The 18,530-nt window shown below is 39.8% G+C and overlaps 1 protein-coding gene across 1 annotated transcript in view; it reads right to left on the bottom strand.

Moving 5' to 3' along the window:
* NEK3 (NIMA related kinase 3) overlaps window positions 1-18,058 on the bottom strand; it is a 30,980-nt gene extending 12,922 nt beyond the window's left edge. Inside the window, exons 1-11 of the mRNA XM_017858265.1 lie at window positions 17,934-18,058; window positions 16,884-16,964; window positions 14,502-14,675; window positions 12,521-12,614; window positions 12,336-12,433; window positions 10,738-10,821; window positions 9,454-9,521; window positions 9,275-9,361; window positions 6,341-6,401; window positions 1,809-2,009; window positions 1,032-1,104 (exon numbers count right to left, since the gene is read on the bottom strand). Of these exons, the coding sequence (XP_017713754.1) occupies window positions 1,032-1,104; window positions 1,809-2,009; window positions 6,341-6,401; window positions 9,275-9,361; window positions 9,454-9,521; window positions 10,738-10,821; window positions 12,336-12,433; window positions 12,521-12,614; window positions 14,502-14,675; window positions 16,884-16,895 (952 nt within the window). The 5' untranslated portion in view covers window positions 16,896-16,964; window positions 17,934-18,058. The remainder of the gene's footprint in view (window positions 1-1,031; window positions 1,105-1,808; window positions 2,010-6,340; window positions 6,402-9,274; window positions 9,362-9,453; window positions 9,522-10,737; window positions 10,822-12,335; window positions 12,434-12,520; window positions 12,615-14,501; window positions 14,676-16,883; window positions 16,965-17,933) is intronic.
* Between the last annotated feature and the right edge of the window lie 472 nt (window positions 18,059-18,530).

The following is an 18,530-nucleotide window of genomic DNA, read 5'->3' as shown; positions in this document are numbered from 1 at the left end:
AGTTCAACCATTGTGGAAGACAGTGTCGCGATTCCTCAAGGATCTAGAACTAGAAATACCATTTAACCCAGCCATCCCATCACTGGGTATATACCCAAAGGATTATAAATCATGCTGCTATAAAGACACATGCACACGTATGTTTATTGCAGCACTATTCACAATAGCAAAGACTTGGAACCAACCCAAATGTCCATCAATGACAGACTGGATTAAGAAAATGTGGCACACATACACCATGGAATACTACGCAGCCATAAAAAAGGATGAGTTCATGTCCTTTGTAGGGGCATGGATGCAGCTGGAAACCATCATTCTCAGCAAACTATCGCAAGAACAGAAAACCAAACACCGCATGTTCTCACTCATAGGTGGGAATTGAACAATGAGATCACTTGGACACAGGAAGGGGAACATCACACACCGGGGCCTGTTGCAGGGTTGGGGGAGAGGGAAGGGATAGCATCAGGAGATACACCTAATGTAAATGATGAGTTAATGGGTACAGCACACCTACATGGCACATGTATGCATATGTAACAAACCTGCACGTTGTGCACACGTACCCTAGAACATAAAGTATAATAACAATAATAATAATATATATATAAAAGAAAAGCTTTTCTTTTCAAAAAGTCTGTTTACATGATGGTTCTTCAGAAACTTGGGATACATTTTCCTACAAGATTAGTGCCATATTTTCCTGGACAGATTCTCAGGTCAGCCCACAGAAGAAGCCTTCTACCTGACCTACACAACAAGCCAGAGAAAATATGGTACTAATAATGACGGCATCATCTTTCCGTCATTAAAATATCCCAAACTAGGCTTTTTAAAATCCCAATTGTTTCAGGGATCAAAAAGGACAGTATTCATTACAGAATTACATCTAAAATAACAAAAGAAAATGTTCATTTGAGGAGTATCTCTGATAATCATCTCTAATAACTTAAAAATTATGTATTTCTTTTCTGTTATAGTATATTTTTAAAAGAGCACTTAACAAAAAATACTCCGTCCAAAATTCTTACTTTTTTTTCTTGGTGTATTATGCTTCAAATTTTTTATTTCTTCTAATACCTCCTCACCATATTCCATGATGATCTGAAATTTAAAGTTGAGAATTTAAAGATGTGAAAACATATTTTTCTATAGATACTGCTGTGATGTCATTTCATCATCAGCATTTTCAGCACAATAATATTTCAAGTTGAAAAACAAAAGTGCCACTTAAAAAAGTACATATACGCCGGGCATGGTGGCTCACACCTGTAATCCCAGCACTTTGGGAAGCCGAGGCGGGCAGATTGCTTGAGGTCAGGTGTTCGAGACCAGTCTGGCTAACATGGTGAAACCCTGTCTCTACTAATACAAAAAAATTAGCTGGACATGGTGGTGTGTGCCTGTAATCCCAGCTACTTGGGAGGCTGAGGCAGGGAAATTGCTTGAACCAGGGTGGTGGAGGTTGCAGTGAGCTAAGATCACGCCACTGCACTCCAGTCTGGGCGACAGAGCAAGACTCCATGTCAAAAAAAAAAAAAGTACATATAATTTAGATAGACAAATGCAGACATTTATATATGTCTAAAAAAAAGTCTGGAAGGATATACAAACTGTGATTATACTTGGGCAATAGCATTATTGAGGGGAAAAGAGGAAGGAAAGGAGGTTTTAATTTTTTATTTTTTAATATACTTCCGTACCATTTGGATTTTGATGAGCACATGTAATGTGTAATGTTAAAAGATAACAAACCATTTTACCATACACTTGAAAGCTGTTCACAGCCAATCCAACACAGATCATACCTCGGGGGGTAAGCACTTCTGGACAAGCCGAGCTATGATGCCTTGAGAGAGAAGCGTTGTAGCCGAGGGGCGATGTGAGGGATTCCTTTTAAACATCTGCTTGACTAGGAACTGAAGTTCGTAAGAGTAATGAGACGGCAGTGGACTGATGGACCCTTGACACACTTTGAGGATAAGATTTTTCCAACTATTTGCCTGAAACTGAAAAGAAAAATTGAACTTTACAAGCAGATGCAGGGGAAGAAATGGAAGTAAGAAACTACCAGTTATGTTCATTATTTTAATTTTATAAACATATCTGCTATCTGGTCATTTTTCTTTCTAGAGGTGTCCTTAAGACACCATTATATAATCTTAAGGTGGTTTAGGAGAAAGTCAAACATGAATGGTAAAAACCGTTGCCATCTAGAAAAAGTATTTCCATCAATGCCTGCTTTGTCTACCTTATTAGTCCTAATGATTTTGCAGATATACATTATAAGTATATATTGAAAATCAAAGTAATATATACATATGGCTTTTTAAAACATCAAATGATGCTAAAAGGTTTATAATAAGTGTAATATCCCTTTGCTCCGCCCCTCCCCAGAAACTGCCAGGCCTGCTCCATAGCAACATGCACTTCAGACTTTTCTAGTTTTCTACAGGTGGTTTTTTGGCTTGAGTGCAATGGTGCAATCACAGCTCACTGCATCCTTGACCTCCCAGGCTCAAGCGCTCCTCCCACCTCAGCCTCCCAAATAGCTGGGACTACAGGCATATGCTACCATGCCCAGCTAATTTTTTAATTTTTTTTTTTTTAGAGGCAGGGTCTTGCTATATTGCCCAGGCTGGTCTTGAACTCCTGGGCTCAAATGATCCTCCCACTTTGGCTTCCCAAAGTGCTGAGATTACATGCATGAGCCACTGCACCTGGCCAGACTTTTCCAATTTTAAACTTCTACTGCAAAATCCTTTTTAACCATTCCTGTCATTAAAGCAGCTATTAAAATTTGACGAGTAACACCGTGGAATATACAATGACAGACTGGAGTAAACTTTTTAAAGTTTTCAATGTATAATAAATACATCGGAACTAACATTAGATGTCAGCCTTAGAAATGCTTATGAAAGAATGTGTTAGCATTCTACCTTGAAAGTGTATTGCCCTAATACCTACGTGATGGGTTGACAGGTGCAGCAAATAACCATGGCACACGTTTACTTATGTAATAAAGTTGCACACTCTGAACACGTACCCCAGAACTTAAAATAAAAATTTAAAAAAATATATTTTATTAATTCGTTGCTAGTTACGTTTGAAAATGTTTTCTGCTGATCTGTGTATTATGTTTTTATTTATGGTATCTTTAAAATTTAGTATAGTCAAATTTATTCCTTAATAATTTCTGCTTGTTGAATCTTGCTTAAGAAATGTTTCTATACCTCAAGGCTATGTTAGATGTTAATTACAGTTTGGTGTATATGGAAGCTTTTGTACTATTTTGTAATTTTCTGTAAATCTAAAACTGTTTTAAAATTTAAAAGAAGTTTATTTTCAAAAAAGTATATTGTCCTATGAATAAAAAATGCAAGTGAATATATGAAAAAGAAAAATCAACATGTAACAAAGGACAAATGCTGATAACGACAAATACTACTGAATCTGCTTTGCCTCCGGCTTTTTAACCATTACACCAACTATCTGCATTTCCTAAAGGTTTGAGAACAACTTTTGTCTTCAAGCAGACAAGGGATGACAGATCTCGTGCCAAATATTCTGGGCACTATAGTCCTTAATACTCATTCTTGCTAGAAAAAAGAAGAATGTGTACATGTAAGTCATGAAAAAAGATACAATCAGGAAGTAAAGAATTAAAAGATGTTGGAATTTTAAAAATAATTTTATTTGTAGACTATAGTGGTTCTCAACTTGGGCTGTACATTGTAATCACCTGTTTTAAAAACAGTAATGCCCAGGACATTTTCAGAGATTTTATTTCAATCACTGTGCTGTGGGCCTAGGCATCAGCATTTTAAAGGTTCCGCAAGTTGTTCTAACTGTGTAGCTATCGTTATAAACCACTTATATTCGGCCGGGCGTGGTGGCTCAAGCCTGTAATCCCAGCACTTTGGGAGGCCGAGACGGGCGGATCACAAGGTAAGGAGATCGAGACCATCCTGGCTAACACGGTGAAACCCCGTCTCTACTAAAATACAAAAAATTAGCCGGGCGAGGTGGCGGGCGCCTGTAGTCCCAGCTACTCGGGAGGCTGAGGCAGGAGAATGGCGCGAACCCGGGAGGCGGAGCTTGCAGTGAGCTGAGATCCGGCCACTGCACTCCAGCCTGGGCGACAGAGCAAGACTCCGTCTCAGAAAAAAAAAAATAAAATAAAATAAAAAAAATAAAAAAAATAAAAAAAAAAATAAACCACTTATATTCAAAGATAACTTCTCATTAATACCAGGTGTCTTCAGTTTGAGTTACTTTCATCTGGTAGTGGTGACGATTGTTTCTCAACCATTCACCCTCTTCCGAGCTCTATGTGCCCTCAAGTACATCTGTAAAAAAGTCAACTTATCGCGGCGCGGGCTCAAGCCTGTAATCCCTAACACTTTGGGAGCCGAGACGGCGGCATCACAAGTAGGAGACGAGACCACCCGGCTAATACGGTGAAACCCCCGTTCTCTAACTAAAAGAATACAAAAAACTACGCCGGGCGACAGAGGCGCGCTGTTAGTCCCGCTACTTGGGAGGCGGAAGGCAGGAGAATGCCTAAACCTGGAGGCGGAGCTGCAGGAGCTGAGATCGGCCACCGCACTCCAGCCGGGCGACAGAGTCAGACTCCGTCTCAAAAAAAAAAAAAAAAAAAAAAAAACGGCAACTTTCAATCGCCCAAAAAACAGAATTTATTTCTATGCAAAGCTAAGACTAATAGGAATTAGCCCTGCAGTTGTTGTTCTATGTAATTAACTATGGCTGAACAAGCGGGACAAGTTATTTAACCTTTTTTGGTTATATTTTAAAAAATCTTGAAAAAATATAATAGGCAATCTATGTTTTCATGATATTTCAGTTAGGAGAGGAACTCATAAGGTGAAATTCTACGCAAAACTTGTGAGAAAAACATGATGCAGCCACTTTGCAAAGTTTGGGCTTCCTGAAAAAGCGTAAATACAATTCCCATATGACCTGGCAGTTCCGCTGCTAGTATAGGACCTTCAAAATTTGGAACCAGGGACCTAACAGATACTATACACCATTGTCATAACAGCATTATACAACAGCCAAACAGACAGAATACAACTCAGTGTCCCTCAACAGAGAAATGATATAACATGTCTATACACTCAATTGGAATACTATTCAGCCATAAAAAGTTAATGGAATCCTGATAAGATGTTACAATATGAATGAACTTGAAAACACTGTGCTATGAAATAAACAGACACAAAACGGCAAATGTTGATATATTTCCAGTGTATGAAACATCTAGAATATCAAATCATGAGCAGAAATTAGACTAGGGGGCTGGGGAAAGGGAAAAATGGGGAAGTCAACTTTAATGGGTACAAATTTCTGGTTGGGGTGATGACAAAGTTTTACAAAGAGATAGTGAGTGGCTGGCATATGGCTCACACCTGTAATCCCAGCACTTTGGAGCCGAGCAAGTGGATCACCGAGGTCAGAAGTTGAGACCAGCCTGTCAACATGGGGAATACAAAAATACAAAAATGTCTTCTAGTAAAAACCCACACACAAAATTTAGTGGTCAGCGTGGTATGCACGTACCCAGCTACTTGAAGGCTGAGCAGGAGAACACTTGAAACCCAGGCAGATGGAGCTGCACAGTGAGCTTGAGATCGCTGCCCACGCACTCCAGACTGGGTAACAGGGCAAGACTCCGTCTCTTTAAACAAACACCAAAACAAAACAAGACAAAACCCCAAAGAGATAGTAGTGATGTGCACAACATTGTGAATGTAGATTAATGGACAATGACAGTATACTTAAAAACATGGATACAATGCAATTTGTATGTATCAAATAAAAAATAAGAATAGCAAAAAGAAAGAGAAAAGAGAAAGAAAAAAGAGAGAGAAAGTTATGTATTTCACAGCAAAACTAAATATGAAATTTCCCTATTAGTATATGCTACACAATTACACTCAGGCAGATGACTGCACTGGGAAACATAACAAACTTTTATATACCATGAACTATACAATCCTAAGAGAAGACAACACTCACCAATAGAATCGTCACACTTCGTTAGACTCAGCATTCACGATAATGAACAAGCTCCTCTTTCCATATTTGCAACGCCATCACTACTGGAAATGGACCTAATAAGGGTAACAGAAGTTCATACAAAGAATGCATCTCCAAGGACAAGAGTCAACAGAAAGCATTAAAACGCAGATGTAATCACAAGTGGAATTAGTAATTTCTGAGTACAAAAATATATACCTTATCTATTAATAAGAAATAGAATATACACAAGTAACTTCCAGGATACTTAAAACATAATAATTTTGGTCTAACAACCTACGATACTTCCTAAAGCGGTAAAGAACAAATAAAAAAACTCTCTGCTCTTACAATCCCCAACCCTTCAAATCAAAGGCGGTTAAAATAACTCACTCAAGTAGCATTGGGAATATCAGTAGCAAAAGACCAACAGCACTACTATTGCGGACATTCAGATGAGATCACAGCTGGAGACTCTGGGAAGGACCAAAGTTGCAGATTATATACTCCACACCTCTGGACACGAGCCACCCATCCTCTTGCATCACAATCTCCTGCTAAGTGAGCAGCTCTACTACTTCAAACACAGTCTGACTGAGACTGGACTCTAAAGGGAAAATAGGATTTTCCTTTTCCCATTTTTTTTTTTTGTTTTTGATGACGGAGTCTGCTCTCGTTGCCCGTGGCTGGAGACGCAGATGGCAGCGAATCGTCTGGATACACTGCAACAGTCCGACCATCCATTTCAAACGCCAACTCTTCCTGCATCAGTCTGCCCAAGTAGCGGGATGGCACAACAGGGCACCAGAGCCCCACACTGACCTAAATTTTTGTTCTTTTTTTGTATCCCGTCAATCACTGCTTTTTCGGCAGCCTCCCCAGTAAGAGACCCATCGTGCTCCTCCCCGCTGGTAAGACGCTTCGAGACCCAGACAGGTTTCACCATGTTAGCCATGATCGGTCTTGTCTCTCATGACCCTACACATGAGTCTGCCACAGAAGAACCCCTTCAGACCCTACCACAATATGCTGCGTTCAATACACCCCACCCAACCTCCAAAAGGGGCATGATACAACAAAACCAATTACCACATAAAAAATAAGCACACTATGCGTTCCTACGGCCGTACAAACCTCATTTCTAATCTTTTTTAAAGGTGGCGAGATCTCACTGTGTATTGACCAAGACTAAGGCCAGATCCAGTGGTTCAATATTCACAGTGCAATAGAATTTTCAAACTTAGCTAACGCTGCCATGACAATTAGAAACTCCAATAGGCTCAAGCCAAATCCTACCGAGCAACTCACCACCTTCAACTACAAGTGTAGGCTGACGAGAAAACTACAAGCCAACACAACACACACACAAGACCAACAAAGCTAACCTACCAGACTTTGGTCTAAACATGAATCATTAACTATTTTTATAACTATTTAAATTAATGGTTTTTACCAGCTATTTCCCCTTTAGTTTTAATATTTCAATAAAATAAACTCCCAAATTGATAAACAGCAAACAGAAAAGACTAAGTTGTTATCTTGCATAAATGGTACCAACACTAGAACCCTTCATCTAGGCTCCCCAATCATTCTCATATTGTGCCAAATGTTTGAGGGCTAATCTCCGCCTCCTAAATATAATCTATCTGAAAATCTCTAGAAAAGGTTGCAGCCGGGCATGGTGTTCAACACCTTACATCCAGCGACTTTGGAGCCGAGGTGGGCAGATCAGAAGGTCAGGATTCAAGACCAGCCTGGCCAATTTGGTGAAACCCCCATCTCTACAAAAAATATAAAAATTAGCCGGTTGTAACGGCGAGCGGTCTGTAGTCCCAGCTACTCAGGAAGCTGAGGCAGGAGAATCGCTTGAACCCATGAGGCGGAGTGCAGTAAGCCAAGATTGTGCCATTGCACTCAAGCCTGGGCAACAGAGTAAGACTCTGTCTCAAAAAAAAAAAAAAAGGTTGCAGATATCAAACACTTCATCCCTACACACATCAGCATGTATCTCCTAAGAACAAAAATGTACACTTTCCTTCATAAACACAATACTGTTATCACATCCAAGGAATTTAATCTCAATTCAGTAATGTTATTTAATATTTACTGCATACCCAAATTTCTTCAATTGTCCCAACAAGTCCCTGTGGAGCTGTTTTGCCCCGATTCAGTCCATTCTACTCTTTAAGAAACCTATTTAGTACAGATTGTCATACCGTTTTCAGAAAGCAAGTCAGCATAAAGTAACAACAGCCTTTTGGTGTTTCTCCTTCTAGGAATCCACACCAAGAATGTGATATAAAACAAGGACAAATTTATACACAAAAGGTATGTTAATTACAGCACTGTTTATGAGACTGAAATCTGGAAATATAAGGCCAACAACAGAGGAATTACTAAGTAAACTTTGGAAGCGCCATATAGTAAAATATATGCAGCCATTAGAAAATTTATGAAGAGTTTAAGTATGTGGGGAAATGACTATAATATAAAATGACAAAAGCAAATTATATATAAAATATATCAACCACCTTTAGGGGGAAAAGTGAATGAAGAAAAAAACATTAAAATATTACTGGCAGTTGGGAAAAGTGTGTGATTTCCATGTCCTTTCTTACAGGTCTATTTCCAATCTTCCCTGCACATCCATCCCCACAATGGGCACATATAACTTATATTCAGAAAAAAAATACTGCATTTTAAATCATTAAGATCTTCATACTAACCTCCTTCAATCAATTTACCTATCAACCAAGTACTTATAATCTAGCCCTGTAAATACCAACTCAATGACACAATCTATTGATTATCAAATGTTGCTGTACATTGGAATCACCCAGTAATCTTGAAAAATTACTGATGCCTGCTTCTCACCCTTTGCCATTTTGATTTAATTAGTGTGGATGCAACCTGGGATTTGGGATTTTTGTAAGTGGGAGCAGCAAAGTTTGGGAACCACTGATATAATTCATACCGTCCCTAGAATGACTGGCCTTTCTTTCAGCATTTGCTCCTCTCAGGTATAATTAATAGCAATTGGAAAACTATTACTTTTATCTAGCAGCCTAGCAATATAGATTAGAAATATAGATTCCAGACTGCTTTCAGATATATTTTTTAGAAACCAGTATGATCCATGCATCTATTTTGAAGTGACATCAGACTCTTGTATCATCTGCAGGCTAAAATGCCTGTCACCAAATGGGCACCCTTACATCAAATATGCAGCACTCACCTTTTATTGTTATAAGGCAGGTTTTCCCAAATTTCTGGAGGCACATAATAAGGTGTTCCCACATAGGTACAAGCAAATGCCATCTGACTAAAACCAAAAAAGGGGAAAGAATGATTACAGAACATTCCTGAAAATGGATGTTTTGATTACTGTCACTACCGTAGAACAGATATACATACTTGGAGAGAAGACGGGCAGACCCAAAGTCTCCCAATTTCACTTTTCCATTTTGAGTGAGGAAGATATTCTGCATTTAAAAAGAAGAACTCAGATTATGTCTTCCATCATCGAACACGAGGCAGATGAGCTGTCTTCCAAAGCCTGCTGATGACGGAGATCAAGGGTAGAAATGCTGACAGCTGAGTCCCAGAGTGGAACACGAAACACCAAGATCCCCTCTTGACAGCTAGACATTCCCCTGCATGGAAACTCAGGATGAGTGCTTCAAAATCTAACAAGTAAGTTTTAGGTTGTATCAGCAGACTCAATCGACCCGGTGAGAACCTGTGTCAGGGTGATGCCACATGGCAGGCCCAGGTGTCAACCGTTTTCCATCTGAGAACACATGGACTAAGTAAGTGGTCACTAAAAGAGAGCTAGGACACATTAACATACACAGTCACGTGCTGCATAACTGTATTTCAGTCAACAAGGGATGGCATTTATGACAATGGTCCCAGAAGACTACAATACCATATTTTTACTGAACTTTTTCTACGTTTAAATACACAAATATTTACCATTGTATTACAATTGCCCAAGAAATTCAGTACAGTAACATGCTGTACAGGTTTGTAGCCAAGAAGCAACAGGCTACACTATATAGCCTAGGTGTGTAAGAGGTTATACCATCTAGGTTTGTGTAAGTACACTCTACGACGCTCACACAACAAAATCACCTTACGAAGCATTTCTGAGTACTTGTCCCCCTATCACTAAGTGATGCATGACTGTACTACTACAGAGATTTCAATGACTTTTTCTCAGGTATTACCTTATTTGGTTAGTATAAATATTAAGTAAAAGGGTACAAAGTTCCAGTTAGGACAAGTAAGTTCCAGTGATCTGTTGTACAACATGGTGACTATGGTTAATAATAATGCATAGAATACTTAATACTTAATAATGCTTAGAATACTTAAAAAGTGCTGAGAATGATCTTAAATGTCCTCACTACAAAGAAATAATAAGTATGTGAGGTGATAGATACGTTAATTACCTTGCTTTAATCATTTTACAATGTGTGTGTATATATATAAAACATCATGTTATACATCATAAATACACATAATTTCTGTCAATTATATTTTAATAAAGGTGGGCAATATTTTAATTTGAAAAGTAAGTAACAAATATTAGGCTGACAAATATTCCTAAACAAAAACGTCCCAAAATGTATGGGATAACACAGCAAAATTACTGATTTAGTTTTTTTTTTAAGTCCAAAAATGTACTCCACTCACCTTAGACTTGATATCTCTGTGTAGCACACGTTTCTTGTGAATGTGATTTACTCCAAGGCACATTTGGGTAAACCAATAAAGTATCTGTAAGAAAAAGGTATGCAAAATCTTCAAGAATGCAGTAACTGGCTCATATTAACCTAAAATTCCAGAGAATCATCTCTAGGCCTTAGTTGACTAGGATTTTACATAATGTGAGTACAGAACTCCTGTAAATTACATAGTTCAACTAAGATTCAGTGTTACTTGGAGAAATTCAGAAAAGCTGTGACTCCCATATTCCATCATCTTATGCATGATCCAAATAGCAATTTATTTTAGTAAAACTTCCACTTATATTTTTCTTATATTCAACCAAATAAAAGTATTCTTAAATGCTTATATAAAGGTAGTTCACCAATAAGAAAGACACTACAGCTTTTCTAGTGTAATCATTATGTTGGATTTTCATTTACTTTTGCAGAATATCTATACGGTAACATTAAAAGATTTCATTATATTATAAATAATCCTTTGAGGTCAATAGCTCCTGCTTATAAGTCCAAGGTCAACAGTACCCAGAATTTCTAGGTGTCTTGAGGGCCTACAGTTAAATGTCAAATTAATTTTGTTTTCACTTTTGCTATGGAGATTCTTCCAGTTGAAGCCAAGGTTGACTTCCTTCTACAGAACCCATATCTTTAACAATACAATTTCTAAATGTATAATATTTATTTACATTTGTTTACATACTTTCATAACATGCTATAACCTAAATCAAACTAAGCCTCAACGGAGCAATTTAAGTATTTTCCATAGCCAATTCATTAAAAAATATTTATTATGCAATTTTCCACTAAAAAGGCAGCAAGTCTTAGACTGAAGGGAACACTTCAGGAGGAAAAAGATTGAGAATAGGTACTCCCAAGAAACAGAAATGGCAAGCTTCATTCTTCTGATGTTTTAGTAATACAAAATAAAATAGACCTGTCTCCTAAAAATTTCAGTACAATAAAAATCAAGATTTTAGGCTGGGTGCGGTAGCTCCCGCTTGTAATCCCTGCATTTTGGGAGGCTGAGGCGGGCGGATCACGAGATCAGGAGATCGAGACCATCCTGGCTGACACGGTGAAACCCCGTCTCTACTAAATATACAAAAAATTAGCCAGGCATGGTGTTGGGCGCCTGTAGTCCCAGCCACTCAGGAAGCTGAGGCAGGAGAATGGCATGAACCCGGGAGGCGGAGCTTGCAGTGAGCCAAGATCGCGCCACTGCACTCCAGCCTGGGCGACAGGGCAAGACTCTGTCTCAAAAAAAAAAAGAAAAGAAAAGAAAAGAAATCAAGATTTTAAATATCTAGCACAAAATTTGGTGATACAATCTTGAAATTATTCTAAACATGAAAGTTTTATTTCTTAATAATTTACATAGATTTTACTTCCTAAAACCATTTCAGGCAGCCATATCCTGGGGACACTGAGTGGTAACACCAGTACAGAAATCAGTCATTTCTATTTACCTTCTCAGGTAATTACAGATATCAATGTTTTTGTTTTAACTAGTTTATGAGAAAAGTGGCTTCTAAACCTTGAGAGAAACTATGTAAGTCAATCTCTTACCATGTCTTCAGGAAATAACTTTCCTTTTTGCTGTTTAATCTTTTGCATTAGATCCCCTCCATCACAGTATTCCATCACAATATACAAGTGTCCTTCAGCTAAAACAGATACAAGCTCTTTAGAAAAGCTGTAGTGGCTATAAATCAAATCCAGAAAAGCACGTATCTGGGGGAATTCATATTTACCTTCAAACGATTCTTTGAAGGCAACAATATTGGGGTGTTTCATTTTGGCTAAAAGAACAGCTTCCTTTCTAGAATTCTGTGTATTAGAGAAAGACTAGAAAAACATTTTAAATAAGCATAAATTTAATACTGCATTTAAAATAGATAACTTTACAATAATATAGTTTACATGATACTTCAATGCTAGATGCAGTTTTATAACACTACACTTTGGCTCAACTTAAATTTGTCAAATGACAAGAGAAAATGAATGGTGATTTTCCAACTCTGGCTATATTTTCATGCTTGAGCTGACCCCTTCATTGTACTTTTATTTTCTTTTTTCATTCCTTACACATACAGAATGTAAACAGTTTTAATATCAGCCTAAGCATCACCTGACTTAGAAAGTCAGTATACCATCAAAATAGTGTATCTTTTGATGACTTGTGATATAGAAAAAAAGAAATGTTTTATCCTAAATGAAAAAAAGAAAAAGGCGTGGGGGGGGCGGATTTCATGTTTTGACTGTCTGCAATCACTTAGAGGAGTCCACTGGTCCAGATAAAAAAAAGAGTATGCTGGTGTATTATTGCATCAAAGATGAACAGAGATGGCAAGCAAAGTAAGATTCCAAAACCATTTATCCCTAACTTACTCTATAAGGATGAAATTCTGAATGATTTATCTTACAATCAAGAAATTGTCATTGTTAGTTGGGTCTGGTGGCTACCCTCCCCAGTGGCTGGGACTATACTACACCTATAGTGTATACTACACCTATAGTCCCAGCCACTGGGGAGGCTGAGGTAGGAAGATCACTTGAGCCCAGGAGTTTGAGCTGCAATGAGCTATGCTCGTGCCACTACACTCCAGCCTGGGCAATAGAGCAAGACTCCATCTATAAATTTAAAAAAAGAAAGAAAAGAAATCGCCATTGATTATGTAGTAACACAAGGGTTCTCAGACCAGCAGCATCAGCACCAACTGGGAACTTATTAAAAATGTAAATTCACAAGCCCACCTGGCCCTACTCAATCGGAAGCCTGGGGGTGGAGGAGCATAGCAATCCATGTTTTAATAAGCCCTCCAGCTGATTATGATGCTCACTCAAGTTTGAAAATCACTGAATGAAGTCAAGAATACAGTGGGAAAAAAACACCTAGCACTCTGAGACCTTTATTAGAATGTGTTTTTTTAAAAATTGATCCAAAATATTATGACATAGTCTTCATGTAATGAATTCTTTCATAGGACAACTATGATACATAGTAATGGTCTACAAGGAAATAAAACTATAAACTGATCCACAAAGTAGGTTTACTGGTACCAAAGGTTAGCATTTGTTCTTCATTGTATTTTATGATCCTTTTCATTAATATCGCACCTGAGTTGCTTTGGCAAAGATTTCCTACACCATTAGGTATACAAAAGTGGAAGTTATTACCAATTATTTGCTGAAATAAAATTAGCAGTAATCGCCTCCAAAACTTTTACTGTTTTTCTCCCATTGTTAATTACAATATCCTAAGAACCACATATAATGTATTGAGCCCTTGTAAAGCTAACGAATAAACCAATTCTATCTTTTGCATGAAGGAGAAATTCCATGTTAAAACTAAAAAACTTATTATTTATTTATTTACTTTTTGAGACAGAGTCTTATTTTGTCACCAAGGTTGGAGTGCAGTGGCACCATCTCAGCTTACTACAACCTCTGCCTCCCAGGTTCGGGTGATTCTCCTGCCTCAGTCTCCCGAATAGCTGGGACTACAGGTGCATGCCACCACACCTGGCTAATTTTAAAATTATTTTACTAGAGACGCGTTTTCCCCATGTTGGCCAGGCTGGCCTCAAACTCCTGACCTCAGGTGATCTACCCGCCTCTGCCTCCCAAAGTGCTGGGATTACAGGTGTGAGCCACCATGCCTGGCCAAAAACTTATTCTTTTATACAAATTGCATGTATACTTTCAAAGTGAGCTAATTTCTTTAGTAGTGACCTTGGGAAGCCTTATTTCTTTCATGGCAAACATCTGATTACTGCTTTCATGCTGAACCAAAAGAGCTCTGCCGAAGGAGCCCTCCCCAATCATTCTCAGGACCGTGTAGTCATCCATGCTGGGGCATCCACACAGCTGGGCTCCACTCACGCAGTCACCATGGGCTCTCCCAAACTGCATTCAAAAGCAGAAACATTTGAGAATTAAAGGTACTTTCAAAAAGCAGAAGTTAATTCAAAGTAGCTCTCATAACCATGATAAGAGAAAAGCAACTTATTCCTTTTGAAGGGGATCAGTGTATGCTACCCCAAAATATGCCACTTTCATGTAAGAATTGTTTTGAGCTGAAACCAATTTGCTCTTTGCCCTCCCTTTTTTGTATAAATGCAGGGCATAAATTTTCCTATGTACAGGTAATAAACATCCTTTTGTAAATGTGTCTTCCTTTCCAGTACCAGGAAGAGAGCAACTCTTATCAATGGGGAAGGCGCCAACTTGAGTCCACATAACAAACCTTACTGAATAACCCATATCTTCTGTTAGCTTCTCCCATATCTTCACCTTCCTACAATTTACCCAAGAAGAATTCCCCTACTTTTGTCTAGTTACTTCTCTACAATTTATCACTCTTTGTTAAAATGGCATGTGAGCCCCCTGGTCTAACCACTTTACATTTATGCATAAACCTTTTTTCCTGTTAATGTATCTTTCATCAGTTTATTTTGCAGGGCCCAGCTAATGAACCTAAGAAGGTAGAGAAAAAAATGTTTTTCCTTCCCTATACTACATTCAACAGGTAGACACTGAGCACCAACTGAGTCAGATGTTATGATCTGAACAAATGTCTCATAGTCCCTGCCATCATGGACATCCCATGCAGAGATAACCATAAACCTCAACAAATGTAGGCTATTTAAGCTGAAGCCTGAAGGATGAATGAAACTTGAAGACAAAGAGGAGGAAAACAGTAATCATGGAAGAGGAAATTGCATATTTAAGAGCTAAAGAAATTACATTCAGTTCAAGAAATTGAAAGAATGTAACAGGCTGCTGAAGCATTTTAACCAAGAACGCAGTATCATCATGTTTGCATATTAGAAAAAACATTCACTCAGATTGCAGATTAAATGGACCAGTGGAAGAGGGGCAGGAAGGCCAGCTCAGAGACACAGGCCAGTTAGGGGGCTCCAACAACAGAAAAGGCAGGAAAACAATGAAATGGAATAGAATGGAGGCAATGGGGCCAGAAAAAATGGGAAGGAAAGATGTAACAACAGTTGACAGGATTTGTGGTGGCAGATTTATGGGAGGGCAAGCAGAGAAGAGGGCAAGGTTGACTCCCAGGTTTCTGGCATGAACCAGATGGTTTCTGGCACCCCCTGAGAGAGGAAAGGCACAATGGTTGTGTGTGAGGTTTTTGTTTGTGTGATTTTCCGGCAGTGGGAGTGTTACAGGGGTGGGGCAAAACATACTGGCAGAAGAGACATGTGTTTCATTTTGGATGTGCTGAACTGGAGGTTACTGAGAGTCAAGAGAGATGTTAAACACACAGTTGTAGTCCTTGACTTCAAGCTCCCATCTGTATTTCCAGGATGAAGCAGCTAGTAGGACTGCTTAGCACATAAGAGAAAATGGATCAAATGTTCCTAACACTTTGCCAGGTACATAGAAGGTCCTGAATAACTGGCAGCTATTATGATTATTAAAACCTTAGAAAAGTGATGCATTCTTTTCATTGCAGGAAAACACTGGAATGAATTTACTTGATTTTCAAAAGCTTATAGTGTTTGTTTTTTGTTTTTTATTTTGAGACGGAGTTTCGCTCCTGTTGCCCAGGCTGGAGTGCAATGACGTGATCTCATCTCACCGCAACCTCCACCTCCCAGGTTCAAGCGATTCTCCTGCCTCAGCCTCCCGAGTAGCTGGGATTACAGACATGTGCCACCACACCAGGTTAATTTTGTATTTTTAGTAGAGATGGGGTTTCTTCATGTTGGTCAGGCTGGTCTCGAACTCCCGAACTCAGGTGATCCGCCCACCTCGGCCTCCCAAGTGCTGGGATTACAGGCGTGAGCCACCGCATCCAGCCCTAGTGTTCGTTTTTTAATCATACCACAAAGAATTATAAGGAAGAGAGAGCATGACAGGCAAAGCAAAAATCAAACTAAAACCTCTACCATAGTGACCTGTAAAAATTCCAGTTTGTATTCCTGCTTATCACAGAATTACGAGGAAATCCTAGAAATAATGTCTTCATATAACCAAATCAATCATACACATTGTCTTCGAAACAATGTTTTTCCAAGACTGATGAGGTCTTTGAGAGTACATAGATGTGAAAGAAACAAGTCCTTTACCACTATTCTAACACCTGGTATTTACACGGTTTAACATGGAAGCCAAGTTTTCCCATGTTCTTATTCTTCGTTTCTTCGGGGCTTTATTCTATGCAATGGAGAGTAACTGAAAAATAAGAGCAACCAGACTTCTTAGCTGAAAACCACATCTGATCTTTTCTGCCCACATTTGCCTCTTACTCAATATTACACTCATATGATCATTACAAGACCTGAACACACTCTGAACATGGCAAAAGTATATCGGCCCCTTCGTATGCCTGCCACAATAATTTTAAAAATCTAATAAAGTGATTTGCAAATACCCAGACGAGGGATCACAGGTGAGACATGGGCTAAATTCAGAAAGTGCCTGAAACCACCTTTACAGATGTATAAATAATGAGAGAAATCTAACATGACTGACTCATCTTGCTTCTAACCTCACGGGCTAGGTTTTCGTATTGTCGTTTTCTTATTCTAGCACAGAGGCTAGGATAACTACGAGGGATTTCGTGTTAACTTCAAGACAAGGGAAACGGACCCCACCCCCTCCTGGGAACCAACGAAGCCTCTCCGAGTTTCAGACGCTCCTGTGATTTCATCCCCAGCCGGTCAATTGTTTTAGTTTCCCAGCCCCCTGCCGCCAAAATACCATTTAAAACCTTCGCCCCCGAATTCTCTGGGAGACAGGTCTGAGACCATGTTCTGGTTTGGCCAGCCCTGCGCTTATTAACTTCTTTTTAGCTGCAACAGCGTTTCTCATTGGTTCTTTCCGGGCAGCGATCGAGAACCCGTTGGGTCGGGACAGGCGCCCGCGCGGCAATTGCACCACTGCGGAGCCCAGTGGCCACGCTCACCCATAAGGGCCCTTTCTCCTGGAAAAGTCGCTCCGCCCTGCCGGCTCCCACGGCGCCGCGCGCCCAGAGCCCAAGGCGGCGAGGGACCCAGACCGCGAGGCGGAAATGAGGGGCGCCGCCGCGAGCCTGGGGCGCGTCTCCCCCTCGCTCCCTGTAGCTCCCACTAGGCTCCGCGCCGCCACCACGCGCCGCGCTCCCCTCTCCAGAGGCGGCCCTCCAGGGCGGGGACCACTCACCCGCTTCCCCGGCAACCCTCGTCCACTCTTGGCCTGGCAACCAGCGGCTTCCGCGGGGCGGGCCCTGCGGGTCGTCTCTCGGGTTGTGGGTGAAGGAAGCCGCCTGAGTCTGGCGGGAGGCGCTGTTTTTGGAGTAGCCGGGCCTACGAAGAGCACGTTTTAAAGCTGTTGTTCCACGTTGCAGTGGAACAATGCTAATAATATTGAGGGAAAGTATCTATCTCCCACTGAGTTCTGTCTGCAGGTTAAGTGAAAGCCTATGTAGCTAAATTTCATGGGCACAGCACTCAGTGCTAGCTAGCACTTACTAGCTGTGTGACCTTGGGCAATTGTGGAAGGCAGGATAATGCCCCGCGTCAGGATGCCCACATCCTACTCCCTGGAACCTGTGCGTTTGTTCTCTTGCTTGGCAAAGGGGATTAAGATTGCAGATAGAATTAAGGTTGCTAATCAGCTGACTTTAAAATGAGGAGATGATCTTGGAGTATGTGGTTAGGCCCAGTGTAATTACAAGGGTTCTCTAAAGTGGAAGGGGGTCCGGAAAGGTCAGAATCGGAAAGCTATTTGAAGGTGGAGGAAGGGGCAAGAGCCAAAGAA

The sequence above is a fragment of the Rhinopithecus bieti genome, unplaced genomic scaffold, assembly GCF_001698545.2.
Source record: "Rhinopithecus bieti isolate Rb0 unplaced genomic scaffold, ASM169854v2 scaffold_48477, whole genome shotgun sequence".
NCBI lineage: Eukaryota > Metazoa > Chordata > Mammalia > Primates > Cercopithecidae > Rhinopithecus > Rhinopithecus bieti.
This window is presented reverse-complemented; position numbering and strand designations above follow the sequence as displayed.